The sequence below is a fragment of the Eulemur rufifrons genome, chromosome 21, assembly GCF_041146395.1.
Source record: "Eulemur rufifrons isolate Redbay chromosome 21, OSU_ERuf_1, whole genome shotgun sequence".
Lineage (NCBI taxonomy): Eukaryota > Metazoa > Chordata > Mammalia > Primates > Lemuridae > Eulemur > Eulemur rufifrons.
Genome location: NC_091003.1, coordinates 15,031,429 through 15,048,478, shown reverse-complemented (window position 1 = coordinate 15,048,478; position 17,050 = coordinate 15,031,429). Strand labels below are relative to the sequence as shown.

The 17,050-nt window shown below is 48.5% G+C and overlaps 1 protein-coding gene across 2 annotated transcripts in view; it reads left to right on the top strand.

Annotated features, from left to right (window-relative positions):
- KCTD10 (potassium channel tetramerization domain containing 10) overlaps positions 1 to 17,050 on the top strand; it is a 28,799-nt gene that overhangs the window by 400 nt on the left and 11,349 nt on the right. For both annotated transcript variants that reach the window (XM_069497532.1, XM_069497531.1), the window contains exons 2-3: positions 7,124 to 7,337; positions 15,571 to 15,740. In XM_069497532.1, coding sequence (XP_069353633.1) covers positions 7,124 to 7,337; positions 15,571 to 15,740 — 384 coding nt within the window. The remainder of the gene's footprint in view (positions 1 to 7,123; positions 7,338 to 15,570; positions 15,741 to 17,050) is intronic.

The window sequence follows — 17,050 nt, the reverse complement described above, 5'->3', positions numbered from 1 at the left end:
GAGGAGAACAAAGAGATGTCATTGAAACTGGGCATTTGGGCCGGAAAATGAGGATTTAGAGGATTGCGAAGGAGAATGGGTATGTTGTGAAAGGTGAAGTGGGATTCCTTGGGGCGGAGCGTTTGGGGTTTTGAAAGTTGTGGTTGGGGTGGCTGGGGTCGCTGTGTTTCGTGGAAGTGGGGAAGGGTCTCCCAGGTGCGTCTGAACACACGTGCGAATGGTGGAAAGAAATAGAGGGAGCTAGCAGGCGGATTTGCGTTCTGTGCTTGGAATTCCGGGGAGGGATGCCAGAGGCCTGAAGTCAGGTACCTTAGCGCCTAGGTACATATCTAGTCACTTCCTCTGAGGCCCGAGGTGACCACGTCTAAGGAGAGGAGGAGGATGTCTCACATGCTGTCTCTCAGCTGTGGGAAGGTTTCTGTGTGCTTGGGATCCTCAAGAGTGTGTTGGTTGAATAGCTCTTTGTTCCTGGGTGGGGATGACCAAAGATCATCCCAGATCTTCTTTCTCCTTATTTGCTTGTTTGTTACTTCCTGGGAAAGTTCAGTCTTTAGGGAAGGTCCGTCCCAACAATACTGAAGAAAAATGAGTCAGCCTGCATCTGACTGGTCTGCTCCATTTTGTGCAAAATAAGGACCACCTGAAGGGTAGAGAGTGGTATAAACCAGTGACTCTCAAACTGGTCCCACAGCAGCAGTATCACCTGGGGACTTACTAAAAATAGCCAAGCTGGGAGCCGTGCACCTGTAATCCCAGATACTTGGGAGGCTGAGGCTGCGGGAGACTTGAGCCCAGGAGTTCCAGGCCAGCCTGGGCAACATAGTGAAACAGACTCCATCTCTGTAGGAAAAAAAAGTTGTAAAAGGGCACATTTTCAAGCTGTACCATAGACTATCATACCGTCTGGGGCTGGGACCATTCATCTGTAGGGGTTTAGAGTAATGATTTCTTGATTTGGTCTACGTAATGAAAGGAATATGAGAGTTGGACTCAGGGCCCTTACTGTTCTGATTCTTAGTTTTCTCCCCTAAAAAGTAGGAGTGATGATAAACATCTTTACTAGACTGTTGAGAGAAATAGGCCAATAGTTTGTGAGCTGAATACAAGAAGAGAATGTCGTTTGTTGGAACACTTGGAATTAGCAGTAGCTGTCTTATAAGCAAATTTTGGATAAAAAATAATGCTATAATTATGTGGCTGATGCAATTTAATTTGATTGAAATGAAACAGACTTTTTTGAGTTGAAGAAATGTCCTCAGTTTGGGGAAAAACACTGGCCTCAATGCAGTGTTTTTTAAACTTCTCTGCTGTAAGAATCCCCTGAGCTGATGTTTTTGCTGGTAATTCTTAGATCAGGCTGGTTAAACAAAAACACCTTAGGTCAGTGGCTCTGAGCCCTGAATCACCTGAAGAGCTTTTTGAATACTAGTGACTTATCATCCACCCTTCCCTGTCTCCAAGATTTTGATTCATTGGTCTGGGGTAGAACCCAGACGGTCATGAGTGTTTTTTCTTAAGCACACCCCAGTTACTCCAATAGCCAGGACTAGGAGCCCCTGGTCTTAAAGCTTGAGGGACGGAAGGGAAACTACACAAAGGAGAGTGCCAATTCCATGAGAGTTATTTTGAAGATTATGGCTGTAACACTCCATTTTACGAGTTAGGAAACTGAGACTTGGGTTAAATTGCTTGAACATCTTGCAGGAAGTGGTGGAACTGGATTGTAGTCCTGGTTTGTCAGACTCTCAATCTAGTTTTCCTTACACACACACACACACACACACAAACACAAAGGAGACAGTTTTATAAAGAAGTGTATGGAAAATATAGGGTCAGAGATTTGGCGCCCTTTTTTCCTACTGTACTTGCCTGGGTCTCCTTCTAAGTCAAAGATTTTCCCCCTTCAGCTGATTTTTATTTTTTTCAAACATGCATACAGTTGCTTCCTGCCTGTGGCTCTGATGCTGTGAAGTGGGGGCTTGCTTTTGTTTATAGTGCTTTGGTTTGTTTTTATGTACAGGTCAGTCAGGAATTCACTGGGCCAAGGCCATGGAGTTAAGTAAGCCTAATTAAGGGGTATAATACTTTTAGAAGAGTGGGTTGTAATCTTGGCTGGCATTAGAATCACCTGGGGGAGTTTTAAAACTTCTCTTGTCTCAGCCACTCCCCAGACCAATTACATCAGAATTTTCACAGGTAAGACCCTAGCATCAGTACTTTTAAGCTTCCCAGGTGACAAGAATGTGCTATCAAGTGTCAAGCCAGTATCTATCCGTTTATTTAATTTTAGAGACAGGGTCTTGCTTTATTGCCCAGGCTGGAGTGGGGTGGCACAATCGTAGCTCACTGCAGCCTTGAACTCCAGGGCTCAGGTGATCCTCCTGTATCAGCCTCCTGAGTAGCTGGGACTACAGGCATGCACCATCATGCCCAGCTAATTTTTCTTACTGGGTTTTTTTTTGTTTTTGTTTTTTTTTTTTTTTTTATCTAAAGACGGGGGTCTTAGTATTTTGTCCAGGCTGGTCTCAAACTCTTGGCCTCAAGCTATTCTCCTGCCTCTCAAAGTGCTAGGATTACAGGCATGAGCTACCATGCCTGGCCTTGAGCCACTATATTTATTTAATAAAATTAGCAACAGTATATTCAGGGAGATGGGGAGGAGGGAAGCCTAGACTTTCACATCTAACTGGAATAAACTTCTGGTTGAATAAAATCTGTAACTAGTATCTCCAGTGTGAATTACCTGTTTCTTGTAACCAGTTTTGCGCTCTCCTGCCCCACCTCCCCAACTTCATTGATAATGAAATCAAACCTTTGAAACAAATCAAAAAGCAGGATCTCAGTAGGGACAGCTGGGAGAGGTTTATTGTCATCTGCCTTGTGCCCTCAGTGCACTGTAACTTGGGCTCAGGGACGTGAACACAGCCAAAACTTTTTCTCCAAGGGCCTCTGCTAGTATTGGGTTGACTGACATTTGGAGGAGCTGGGCTCTGGAAAGGTCCAAACCTTTTGTTGCCTAATCTGGGGTCTCATGCTAGATCAGGACGGTTTCTGCCTTTATCTCTTAGTGATTCAGCCTGTCATTAGAGCTGGAAATAGTTTCCACAGAGGAGAAGATAATTTGAGACTTTGAGAGCATTCTCAAATCGTCATAGTTTGAATGTTTCCTTTGAGCCGGGGGCTGGTGCTGAGTACTGTGTGAGAGGCGAGTCTGTTGTCCCCGTTTGGTGGATGGAACGAGATTCAGGTGTCTTGCCCAACACTCACAGCTACTCAGGGGCAGGGCTGGGGACCTAAACATAGGTCTGATTCCCACACCCTTAGCCACACATTACCTCCTATCTTTTTTCAGGGCTTTTTGTACTTTTTAAAGAAGAGAGCTGGGGCTGTCCTTTCTCAACTTAATATGTCGTAGCTCTAAATATACCATGCATGATGGGCTCCAGGCCAGCCAGGACTTGCCCGTGTGGTTCAGTTGCTCCCTTACTGACTCACCTCCTGGCTTTGAGAAGTGACTGACCCTATCTGGGTGATGGTGTCTGAATCCACAAAATGGAAATTGCCTTCCAGCAATCTTTGGATTTTCAAAAGTCATGTGGTGGTAGAAATTTAAGTGGTAAAGGGTCAGGGGGTGCCTTCTGGAGCCATGAAGTGGTTTCTGTCTGGATTGGAGGGGGGCTGCCCAGGTGCATGTGTTAACCAAAACTCATCAACCTGTACACTTAAAATGCACCTATTATGTGCAGATTGTCTTTGAAAAAGTATTAGAAAGCCATAAGAAGTACAGTCGTGCTGCATAGTGATGTTTTAGCCAACGACTGGTGGTCCCATAAGATTATAATAATAGTAACTAAGATTCCTGCCACCTAGTTGCGACGACATATTGTAGCAACACGTTACACATGGGTTTGCGATGATGCTGGTGTAAGCAAACCTGTGCTGCCCGTCGTATAAAAGTATAGCACATACAATATGTGCAGTATATAGTACTTGATAATGAAAATAAATGACTGCTCCTGGTTTGTGTATTTCTATACTATATTTTTATGATTATTTTGAAGTGTACTCCTTGTACTTGTTTTCCAAAAAGTTGACTGTCAAACAGCCTCAGGCAGGTCTCTCAGGAGGTATTCCAGAAGAAGGCATTGTTACTGTAGGAAATGACAGCTCCATGCATGTTATTGCCCCTGAAGACCTTCCAGTGGGACAAGACGTGGAGGTGGAAGGCAGTGATATTGAGGATCCTGACACTGTATGGGCTGAGGCTAGTGTGTGTCTCTTAGTTTTGAACACAAAAAATTTAAAAATAGGAAAAAGCTTATAGAATAAGGATATAAAGGAAGAAAATATTTTTGAACAGCTGTAATATGTGTGTATTAAGCTAAGTGTTATTACAGTAGAGTTAAAACGTTGAAAATTATAAAGTAAAAAAGTTATAGTAAGTTAAGTTTAATTTATTGAAGAAATAATTTTTTTTTTCATAAATTTAGCGTAGCCTGAGTGTATAGTGTGTTAAAGTCTATAGTGGTGTACAGTCATCTTTTAGGCTTTTATATTCATTCACCACTGGATGATTCGCCCGCAGCAACTTCCAGTCTTGTAAGTGCCATTCATGGTACATGTCCTATACAGCTGTGACATTTTTATCTTTTATATGGTAATTATACGGTACCTTTTATGTGTTTAGATATGTCTAGATACACGTACTTACCATTGTGTTACAGTTGCGGACAGTATTCAGTACAGTAATGTGCCGTACAGGTGTGTAGCCTAGGAGCAATGGGCCACACCATATAGCCTAGGCGCGTAGTGGGATACGCCATCCAGGTTTGTGTAAGTTCGCTCTGTGATGTTCCCACAATGAACAAATTGCTTAACGACACATTTCTCTGAATGTATCCCTGTTAGCTACACATGACTGCATGAGGTATACTTTACATACTTTTTTGTCTGTTTCATGGTAGGTACCTTACAAAATGCTAGACCATTTCCCATAAACATGTTTATTGTGTAAATTCAGGTCTGAAAAGGGTGCTTAAAGTATTTTCATTCTGGGGCAAATTTCCTTAACAAATAACCGCCCCCCCTCCAAAAAAAAATATGACTAAAAGCCTTCCCCCTACCCTTCTAGATCTTCAAAGTTTTTGGGAATTCTGTATTTCTGTAAGCCTCTTCTTCCATCCCTTGAAGAAAGGGTTTTTCTGGGGGAAATGGCTGGTGATAACTGTGGGGGGTGGTTTTGGGGACTGACTTCAAAGGAAAGCTAGAAGGGCGGGGAAACCGCTTCCTCTTGGCCTCATTTCCTTTGTATCAGGTCACGGAGACCTCAGGTGAGCTAAGCCTGAGCTTTTGAAAACTTTCCTGTGATGTTTTTACTTGCAGATGCAGGAACAGTTTCTTGAGAAAACACTCCTTTCCAGGAGGCCCCTGCAGGGTCTTGACCCAAGTTCCCCAGCAGGCGATTTCCAGGCCTTTCCAGGCCGCTCACTCGGTGGGAGGTGGAGGCAGGGGGCTTGGCCAGAAGAGTTGGGTAACCCCAAATGGAATATTTTGCCCTGACTTTTGCTAAGTCATTGCCTCTGCTATTGTGGGCTGTCACCCTTTTGTCCCTGTCCCATTTAGAATGTGTTTTACAGATTATAATTGTAATACACAGTCATTGTGGAAAATCTGGAGAAGATAGAAAGGCATGAAAAATTTTAAAAATAATCCTTTTTCAGTTTCAGAGACTCGTTCAATAAGTTATGTGCAGTCAGCACTCTGGCCAAAACCACAGCAAGCATACCTGTAGTCTGGCAGAGTTGGGTTTATTTCCCTGTCCCACTGAGGGAAAACTGTGGGATGTCTCAAAGGATTTGGGCTCGTGTTGGGCGATTTGGAAAGAGGGTTCCGAGAAGTGGGGCTTTGCTGTGTTGAATGCTGCCTGGAAATGGCTGATTCTGTGACTGGGTGTCAGCGATTCCTGTCTTGAAGGCAGGAAGACTGGAACGAGGCTACAGCTCCAGTTGGTGAAGAAACAGCAGTAACTCATGTTAGCCAGGGCAGGGGAGTGCTGGGTCATTTTGTGTTTTGGATAATGTTTGTGTTTTTGTCTGTGTTCAGACATGATTATTTTTGTCTTGTTGCAACATGGCCACAGAGCGGCCTTGTCTGATGGGGGTGTGCTGTGACATTTTCCGTGTTCAGTGAGAAGGCTGCGGCCTAGCTGTGGGGGCCAGGCCGGCTCCTGGCTGTCGCGCTGCTGTTCTCGCTCGGTGCCACGACCCACATTCAGCAAAGACTCCACCTACTCCAGCTCTACAATTTTACCTATTCATTCAAGAAATGTTTTCTCTGAGCACACGTGTGCCAGACACCAGTCTCCCTTCCCAGCCCTGCTTAAATCAGACACTGACTACATCTGTCTCTTTGACTTGGGATGCATGTGAGGGCTGGTGGCGCTGTCAGGCGGACTGTCACAGGATCTTGCTATTTGGGGCACTAGTATAAGAAGGATAATTTTGCAATAACTTGCTTCCAGGAATTTCTGTCTATTGTTTAGTCCCCAGAGTCACTTTGCCCCCATGGGAAGTTTTAGGAGCAGTGTGGGCTGGGATCCCACTCAACTTATAAAAGCTTATTTCGTCCTTGATTCAGCCACTTTTAGCTGTTCAGTGGTACATGGCAGTAAGGAAGCATAGAGAGATCTGGGCAGTGCCCTGGACAGTTTTAAGATGCAGCCAGGGTGTTAAGATAGGTGTTGAGCACAGAGGAAGTCCTTATAACACAAGAGTTAGTGGCGAACTTGGCCTATGGGGTCAGCGGGTGAGATCAGTGTATGAGGCTCTCCGGGTGGGGTTTGGGACACACTGGGATACATGCCCTTCTCTGGGGGCAGCCAATACCTCAGCTTCCACTAGTTGTTGTCCTGCTGGCCAAGTTGGCCTCTGATTCTAAGAGAAGTCAAAAACCCAGATTTTTTTGTGAGCTTTCCTGAGTCGTCAACATTGGAAGCAAACTTTAAGTTTTAAATGCAGTGTGTTCTCAGACCAGGCAAAACACATCTGGAGGCCAGAATCAGCCCACAGGCTGAAAGAGGTCAACCAGGCTTGGTGTTGTGACCCTGTGTCTTCTCCACTGGCAGGAAGAGATGTCAGGAGAAAGTGTGGTGAGCTCAGCGGTGCCAGCGGCTGCTACCCGCACCACTTCCTTCAAGGGCACGAGCCCCAGCTCCAAATACGTGAAGCTGAATGTGGGTGGAGCCCTCTACTATACCACCATGCAGACGCTTACCAAGCAGGACACCATGCTGAAGGCCATGTTCAGTGGGCGCATGGAAGTGCTCACCGACAGTGAAGGTAAGCCCACCCGCCGGCGCCTGCTCTGGCCATGCATTCGACACTGCACCAGGCGCTGGGGACATTCTTGTGGTTGAGGGCTTCAGTCTAGTCCGGAAGTCCAACACTAAACGGGCAGCTGTACACACAGGTACAGACTTGCAGTTGTGCTCAGTGTCACCGTGGTGTGCAGGGAGCCGGGATCCCAGTCTGGGGGCTGTGGTCAGGGAGGGCTTATCTGAGGAGGTGACATTTAAGCCGAGACCCGAAGATGAGTAGGAGGCAGCTGGACAGGGATTCCTGCCCTCTTGACTTCATTGTTGATTTGCTGTGTGACTTTGAGAAAGTCACTTCCCCACTCCAGGCTTCAGCTTCCTTACCTATAACATGGACGCTGGACTAGCTGCCCTAGTTGGTCCCTTCCAGTTCTCTCTGCAGTGATTCTGTGACTTCCGAGTGAGGCTCAAGCCGGGGCATGAGTGTTTTCTCTGGACCCTCATCGTCTTAGGATGGGGTCTTGACAAAGGGTCACAGAGCTGGCTTGGCATCCCAGCTCCCCGTTTAGTGTCTGGTGATCCTAACCTAGTGGCTTTACGTTTTGATGTCTCATTTTCTTCATCTGGTAAAAGGGGCACAATGATGCCCCCCTTGTGGGGCTGTTGGCACATAGTAAGTATTTGATAACATGTATATTCAGTGCAGGGTTTTTTCCTTGTGAAAAGTCATATTAGTAAAAGGCAAAGGATTGTTTACAGTGGTCTTGCCATAACTACTTCTGCCCGCCTGGAACAATGAAAGAGCACCTGGCAAGGGGGTACATCTTTACCTGGCTGGGCTTACGGGCAGGTCACATGAGGTTTTAAATATCCCCATCCTACATTCCTTGGCCCGAGACTGCTTAAGACTAGGCCAGAGCACAGCTGGATTGACCCTACGGGACCGTTTCTGAGACTGGCCCTCTGTGCTAATGCCCCACCTTTCTAGGGACGTTGACGTGGGAGGGTAGGTGAGTTTTGACACAGGCAGGTAGGATTAGGGGACCTAAGCCGGTGTGCCACAGTTCATTCTCTGATCCTCAGAGGGCTGAGGCTCAGGCTGCCTGCCCCCGGGTTAGGGTGTCCCCTGTGTCCTGGGGGGGGGGGCCACACTGCAGGGCTGAGGCTCTGTTTTCCTGGGCTTCCCGTGAACTCAGGTTTCTGGTCAAGCAACAATGATGTGAGGTTGGAGCCCCAGAGCTGCCATCTGTGTCTCACCCAGAAAACACTTGGCTGTTTATGAGTGGGAGGGTCCCCTTTGCTGTGCCACACCCCACATTGCCCAGAAGTATTTGTGGAAATCAAGACAATAGCACCCCAGCTGCACAAGGAAACAGGCATTATCTGAGAACCCAGGATTGTTGTGGTTTTTCTTCCGTCCTCCCCAGTCTTGGGGGTGGGGTGCTCAGGAAGAGCAGCTGAGTTGCTTTGAACGCTAAATGGAAGCCTCTTCTAGAAAGCCCTTGCCTTGGTGGCCTAATGCCGTATCACAAGAGACAGAGTCCTCGAGCTTCCTGACCCCCAGCTGGACAAAGTGTGTAAGTGGTACGAGCAGGACTGCTCACATTCTAAATGCCTCCTAAGAGATTAGGAAATGTCCTTTGCGCAGCGCTGCTGAAAAGCCCAGCTTCGCTGGGGACACAGTGTCGTCTCTGACACTCCAAACCTCAGCTTATTTCGCGTCTCTAGATCCCCAGCCCCTTCGTATCATTAGGAAGAGTTCACAGTGTGGCATTTTATGGGTATTTAATCCTCACCATAACCCTTTAAGGGGTGGCTACTGTTGTTACCATGCCAACTGAGGAATCCACACCTGAAAGGGGTGAAATGCTTTTTCAAAAGCTGTGAAGCTAGAAAAGGTGAAGGCCCTGAACCCAGGACTACCGGCTTTTACCACCTGTCCGTGGCTCGATGCGGGCTCAGCTCCCAGGCCAGATCGCTCCAGTGTGGCAGCCTTGTGGTTCAACTACCAGTTTCACCAGAGCTTTTTGGGGGGCCCTGTGAAGGGCCTGGGCTGTCAGGCTGGGTATCTGGTCTTCCAGCCATCATCTGTGCCAGGCGGGGCCGTCCTGTTAGCCCTTGGAGAGAACACTGCACAGCCTGACCCACTGCTCACATGCCGCCTCGAGTACACCCTTGGTTATGTCAGTCGGGGTAGACTTCCTGCATCTTACGGCGTCGCCCTGGCCTTTGGGCTGGGAGCCTGTCAGCTGCAATGAAGTTCACTACAAACAGGCAGAAATGCAAGTGCAGCTCAACCAGGTAAGTGAAACCAGCAGTAGCACTTGCTGGTTAAAGAACAGGGGCTTTGAAAGTACTCAACAGTGTGCATCGTGTTGCTAGAAATCTCTGAAGGATGCCCAAGAAGGTGATTGCTTCAGGAGAGGGGACCCAGGGTCAAGGGTGGGTGGAATAGTCTCCCTTTCGTCCCATGCCTCTGCCTGCTTGTGTTTTGTACCGTGTCATTGCTAAACAGAGAAGAGCTTGGGAGTTGGAGTCAGCCAGACCTGAGTTTGAGCCCTGGCTGTGCCACGTGTTAACAGTCAGCATTTATGGAGTTTTTTCTCTCTGTCGGGCATTGTGCCAATTTTGGCTTATTATTTATTTACTGGTAATGTGATGTTGGGCAAGTGACTTTTTCCTCCGAGTCTCTTTCCTCATTTCCCGGTTGTGAATGATACTGCTTTGCAGAGCCGTTACTGGAATTAAAGGAGGACATTAGAAAGCCCATTAGTGCCTGATACACTGGGAGAACTCAATAAATGGAAACTGAGAATTATGGCTTCAGTCCTGCCCGGGGTGCAGTGTAGAGATGGCGGAAGAGGCATGTCAGAGAGAGGCTGCCCGCCTTGGCCTTCAGGGGCGAGTGTGGGACAGTTCCACATTACTCCCCACTGCAGGGTGGCTTCTCCGAGAAGATGAGGACACTGTGGCAGTGAGCAAGCCTTTCTCAGACCCCTCCCCAGAAAGGTTCAGTTCTCACAGTACTAGAATTTTTACCTGAGCCTCTCTTAACATCGCCATCGGTCCGTGGAGTTAGGAAGCACCTTTTGTAATAAGAGTTCCACTCAGCATTCACCTGTAGTTGTCTGTTTCATCCCTGTTGCTTGGTATGGTATTCACCACCACCTGCCCCCCGCCCCCACCTTGTGGTTGATCTCTTGCTAATGGTTTTGGAATTAGGGAGTGTATACTCTAGGTTGAAGAAAGACAGTCATGTTATCAGCACATTCTCCTGGAAAACTGAGAAGCCAGTGTAATTCGTGGGAAAACTGCAGTACCTGGGAGTTTCCCTGAGATCTCGGGCCCTTCGGCCTTAAATGATAACACTCTTTTGTAAAATTCTGAAGTACCTGGAGAGCTTTTAATCTGTGAATAACATCACAGACTCCCCTGTGCCACCACTCAGACCAGGCACAAAACACGACCTGCACTGATGGTCCTCTCTCCCTTCCAGAGGTAACCATTGGCCTGACTGTGGGGTCACTAGGTGACTCTCAACCTGGGCCACTCAGTGAGTCACCCGAGGAGTTCAGTACTGGTGCCTGGGTCCCAGTACGGAGGGCCAGGTGTGGCTGGGATACCTGGACTTGGTGAACTCTCCAGATGATTCTGTTAATGAGGCAGGGTTGAGAACAACAAGTGTCGATCTTCCCAGGTGTTACTTTTACCACAACTGTTTATGTTCTCAAACAGTGTACTGTTGGTGTGTTTTTATTTAAATGGTGCGGTATTGTTTGGGTCCGTTTTGCTTTTGCTTGCTCTGCAAAACGCCTGTGAGCTCAAGCCCTGAGTAAATAGCTCTGGATGAAACACGTCCCAGCGGTGGAGTGTTCCGCTCTAGAAACACACTGCAGCTGAAGGAGCCGTGTTCTGTGGGAGCTTATGCAGACTGTTTCCAGTGTTCGCCGTCAGGAACGTTGCAGCCCTTCAACACCCTCCCTGTGCGCATGTGGGTTTCTCTCAGGAGTCTCCTCCCAGCCCTCACCACACCGTGGCACACTTAGACGTATTTTTACTTTGGTAAATGAGGAGGCTCTGGACTCCCCAGGCCCCACCCACCTGTCCTGGGGGTACAGCATTAAGAGCTTACCCTCTGTCTGGAGTTTATTCCCAGGAGGGGAGTTGGGCATAGCACCTTCGGCTTCGTTAGATATTGCCAGAGTCCTCCCTCGAGTGGTCGTGTCAATTTACACTCCCTGCAGCAGCCTGGATTTTTGCCAACACTTGGCACTATCCAAACTTTTATTGCCACTCTGGTGGTTCTGCTATGGCATGCTGCTGCCTTATTCCACATTTCCTAATTTCTAGTGTGTTGAGCATCTTTTTACGTTTAGTGGTCACTTGGTTTTCGTCTTTTAAGTGCTGCGTTGCACCTTAATTACATATTCTCCTTTTTCTTACTGCTTTGTAGAAGTACATATTCTGGACCCCATTTCTTTGTAGTTCTATGCTGCAAGTATCTTCTCCCAGTCTTGACTTGTCTTTGCTTTTTTAATGGTATCTTTTGCTACCTCAATGTTTTTACATTGCATTTTACATTTAGATCATCTACCTCAGTGGTGCTCAACCATGGGTGACTTTCTGACCCCCAGGGGACATTTGGCTATGTCCAGAGACGTCTTTGATTGTCACATCTTGGGGGCAGGGTGCTACTGGCATCCAATGGGTAGAGGCCCCAGGGATGCCGCTAAATACCCTGCAATGTCCAGGACAGCTCCTCCATAACAAAGAATTATCTGGTCCAAAATGTCAGTGGTGCTGAGGTTGGAGACCCTGCCCTAGGGATTCTGATTCAGGAATGAGGCGATTTCCTAGAATCTGAGTTTATAACAAGTACCTTGGGTGATTTTATCATCAGGCAAGTTTGGGAGCCACAAAAATATATTAGTATGGCAAGGAAAGGTCAGTGAGGGCTCCCCGGAGGAGGCAGGGGAAGGGAAAAGAGAAGTCAGGCATCCCTGGAGAGAGGAAGCACGTGGCATACCCACAGGGTAGGGAGGAGGTGAGCCTGGTGGCTCAATCCCTCTGACCCCCTGAGCAGCCTTACTTTTGGTACTCCGAAAGCCACACACACTCCCTCCTGTGGGCTGGAACGTGCTACCTGTGGACACTGCTGCTGCTCTGTTCTGCAGTAACAACGAGATGTGTAACGACGGCTCATTGTCAGACCCGTAGCTAATTTTGAGTGCTGTCAGTAGACCCAGCATTGTACTGTGTGTCTTCTGTACATTCTCCCATCGTATTTTTATGCCAACCCTGTGAGATGCCATTAGTAGCAGAGGAAACTTCTGGACAGAGGTTAAATGAAGAAGCATCAGTGTCCTCTAGCAAGGAGGTGGCAGAGCTGGGTTTGCAACACAGGCCTTTCCTCGTAGCCACTGTGCGGTGCTGAGAGAGGTCCCGGAGCCCAGCCTAGAGCCTCCCAGTCTGTTCTGCTCTCCAGCCTGGCCCAATGGGTGGTCAGATCCCAGGCTGCCCTGACTTGGACAGCCTTCCTGAATAGCCTTTGTCCTCCATGGCAGCAGGGAAGACACCCCGACAAGCAAGGAGCTGCCTGACCTCCCATTTGGTTTTGTACACGCCAGGCTCTTGAGCTGACTTTCAAAGGGGAAGCTTCCTGCTTTGAAAGCAACCCAAGTATTTAAAGTCAGCATGCTAATTGAAACCTCATGGAGAGAGTGCAGGCCTCTTTGCCCTTATTTGTCCAAAGTATGATTCCTTCCCTGCAAGCATTTCCTGATGGCATTCTTGAGCTGGAGCCCAGTGTCACGGTCTGTCTATTCGTTTATGGAAACTCTAGGCCGTCCCTGGGAGAAGTGATTTCAGGGCCCTCGCTCTGTCTGCACAGCTGAGTTGTCTGTGCATCAAAGGCAGAATGTGGACGTTTTCTTCCCTGAGCAGCTGAGTTGAATTGGTTGCCATTTCTCTTAAAGCCCGAGGTTCTACTTGTCTTTTCAGTTCCAGTGAAAGGAGTTTTCCTATGAGTTCCTTTTTCTTTGTGGTCTAGTCCTGCCTTCCCCACTTGGGAATGTCACTTGACCTATCTGAGGCTCTACTGTTAACTGTAGAAAATGCAGGGGAATGGGCTTCCCTCAAAAAAAGTGTTGGGAAGACAATACAGTTTTTCCACACCTTGTCAGCTTTTGGGGGAAAAAGTACTTGGTCCAGGGTAACAGGCTGCAGACTGGTAGCCTGCAGGCCCATTTCAACTGTGGTTGTGTTCTGTTTGCCTTGTGGTAGATTGATGAGTTTTTTTCCTGTGTGTTTAGTTAGTTTACCATTCTTTAAAAATCAGGAGAATCACAGAAAAATCTGGATTTCTGGCATCGCTTGGAACAAGAGCTCACGCAGCCCTGGGCTCACATTCCTGCCTGGCCACTCTTGGCTGGAGCAGGAAGAGCCCACCCCTCTTGGGGGCAGCACAGATGCCCTCGTGTCAGGGCACCAGGGCCTCAGCCCGGCCCACCTGCGCTCGTTTATGCTGCTAGGCGCCCCGTAGGCATCTGAGTTGCATAAGACATTAACTCCGTGTTTTGTTGTCTCAAATGTAGCAGTGGGTGGGACAACATCTGGAGGTCACTGTCAGGGGGATGTGATTTACCAGCCCTGGGAAAGCCTCTTCCTTCCTCGAAACCAGGGTTTGACTCCAGGCTGCACATTCGCATTGTGTCTGCCCCAGGGGGGATTATTCTTCCACTGTGCTCAGGAAAGCGCCCGTGTGGCAGTACAAAGTGGCCGGCTCTGGAGGGTGGAGTCCAGCCCTGTAACAAAAGGCCCAGGAACTTGAGGCTGAGCAGTTTCAGGAGGGGAACAGGGAAATGGCCTTGATCAGATTTTCCTGGTGGCCATTGCAAAAAATGCCAGATAGTGCACTAAAACCATGCGAGGACACTTGGCAGGGCTGGATTTGGGGGGCAAGGGGTGGAGGGAGGTGGGCGGACTTGTGACCTTGGAGTATGGAAAAGATGCATTTGCTGCTCTTTTATTGGCCTCTGACGCCATCCGGGGGTCTGAGTAGGGATCAGGGCAGGGCACAGTGGGGTTAGGAGTGGCAGTGTTGGTCTCTTCTCCCAAACTGGGAGCAAAGGGGAAAGGAAAATGGGCTTTAGTTGGCTAATTCCAGTTTAAACCTCCTCACTGCCCTGTGCACTGGTGTTTTCTCACCTGTAAATGTTGTGCAGGAGCCTGGCTGAAGCCCCTGGCCTGAGGTCGCCCTGCTAGTTGGGAAGGCCAGGACTTTTTTAATGTTTCACATTTTCTATTGAGCAATATTTGGTGTTTGCTCCATTCCTAACTCCCTTTTCCTTCCCTCCTCCTCTTCCCAGGCTCTACTCCTGTCTCCTCCAAATACCACTCCCCGGGATATTTGCATTTCAGTAGAGGAGTTTTGAAAACGCTTATGGTCTCTGGTGGGGAATATCAGGCCATTAGGCCAGCAACAAGGTTGAAAGGACAATGAGAAGCAGAGGGGTCCGTTGTCTTCCTGGCCCTTATCCCTAAGAATTTTTCGCTGTGCCTGATTTGGTCAGCAGTTGGGACCTTTTTCCATTCCAGTAAAAGCAAGTTCCCCATGTTGACCGAGCTGCCTGAAGCCAGGGGCTGTGTTCACCAGCTGCTGTCACTAGCTGCTAAGTGCTTGTTGTCGGATAGGACTTCCTGTGGTGCTGATGAGTATCCGGGGGTCACCCTTGGGAGCCAGAGGTCACAGTCTGCAGGAGTGAGGCTTGTGCTTCCTTAGAAATGGCTCTGTTACTTGAGAGGCTGAAGGAAGCTTTGTAGAAATAGGAATTAGATTTTTTTTTTTTTTTTTTTTTTACCCCAGAAGTCTTCTCCCTGTCATTGAGATGTGGTCTTTGGCCCTGTTGTATCCAGGCGTGGTGTACTAGGTACCTCTGGTGATGCCTCCTGTCTAAGGGTATTTGAGGGTACTTCAGAAACATGCTTTTAGGCCTCAGGGGCCCTGGTGTCCAGTGGAATGTAAGACCAGAGTAGTCTGGGGTTGCGGTCGGTGTCCAGCCAGCAGGGCCTGCAGGCTGTGGCAGTGGCACCTGGGCAGGGCCTAGTCAGCCTTCGCTGGTAGGTAGGCAGGTGGGGCACAACTCCCTGCAGTCCCACTCTCCCCTGGGAGCGGGAGGGAGCGGGAGACAACCCAGCTGACAAGAGGAGCACCTCTGTGTAACATGGCCCTCTGTCCTCCTCCCCCTACCCCTCTGCAGGCTGGATCCTCATCGACCGGTGTGGGAAGCACTTTGGTACGATACTCAACTACCTTCGAGACGGGGCAGTCCCTTTGCCCGAGAGCCGCCGGGAGATCGAGGAGCTGCTAGCAGAGGCCAAGTACTACCTGGTCCAGGGCCTGGTGGAAGAGTGCCAGGCAGCCCTGCAAGTAGGCGTCACCCTTTCTTCCCACGTGGGTGGGGAGGCAGCAGGCCTGCTTGCCCTCCTCACCCTTCTGCAGAGTGGGGGCGGTTCCTGTCTTACTGCGATGGGAGAGTCAATGAGTTGGCCACTCCCCTTCGGTCAGCGTGACCACTGACAGACATTGCTCTCGTGAACCGGCCGCCTAACTGCTCTCTAACCTGTTTCAGTCCCATGGTGTCGAGTGCTCTCATGTATGTTGCAGCCCTTCAGTGAGCCACAGGGTATAAAACTTGATCAGTGTTCCGGACCCATCTTGGGACTTACTTTGGCCCCACAAGTCACTGTTGGAAGCTCAGCATAATTTTTGCAGACAAACACCCCTCCTTTCGTAGCTGGATTGGAGCAGGACTGTTGGGGTCAGGTCTAGTGATTGTAAAATCCCACAAAACCAAAATGCTTCTAGGCATAGCCAACAGCCTTTTATTTCAATCAAGGTTACAACATGACAGAGAATCGAAAGAGTCCTTCAGGGTTGTCCTAGGCATCTGGTTTGTGTGCATGAGCCACATGTCTGTGTCTAGCCCCCCACCAGCGCAGTACCCATAATGCCTGGCCCCCTGAGGCACTGTTGCCCCACGCCGCCTCTGCCCTGAGAGTCTGTGACTCACGGTCAGTCTAACAGAATGTTGCAGCATTTACTTTATTACTCTCGTTTCATTTTTATGTTTGTTAAAGCAATGCACGTAGAAGTCAAACAGGCCGGGCGCGGTGGCTCACGCCTGTAATCCTAGCACTCTGGGAGGCCGAGGCGGGTGGATCACTCAAGGTCAGGAGTTCAAGACCAGCCTGAGCAAGAGCGAGACCCCGTCTCTACTAAAAATAGAAAGAAATTATATGGACAACTAAAAATATATACAGAAAAAATTAGCCGGGCATGGTGGCGCATGCCTGTAGTCCCAGTTACTCGGGAGGCTGAGGCAGGAGGATCGCTTGAGCCCAGGAGTTTGAGGTTGCTGTGAGCGAGGCTGATGCCATGGCACTCTAGCCCGGGCAACAGAGTGAGACGCTGTCTCAAAAAAAAAAATTAAAAAAAAATTAAAAAATAAAAAAAAAAGAAGTCAAACAGTATGGCAAGGTTGGTGTCAAAAACACCACCATCCCCCCTCCCTCCTTCCCTCACCCCTGAGGTTGCCTCTTTGGATTCTTCCAGTTATTTTTCTATTTACATTTCTGCATAATTTGCCTATATTTCTGTTTACTGACTTTTCAGTGTTCAGCATTGTCCACTGGCATTACTATAGAAAATTAGAATTTAGTCCACACGTCACACCACCC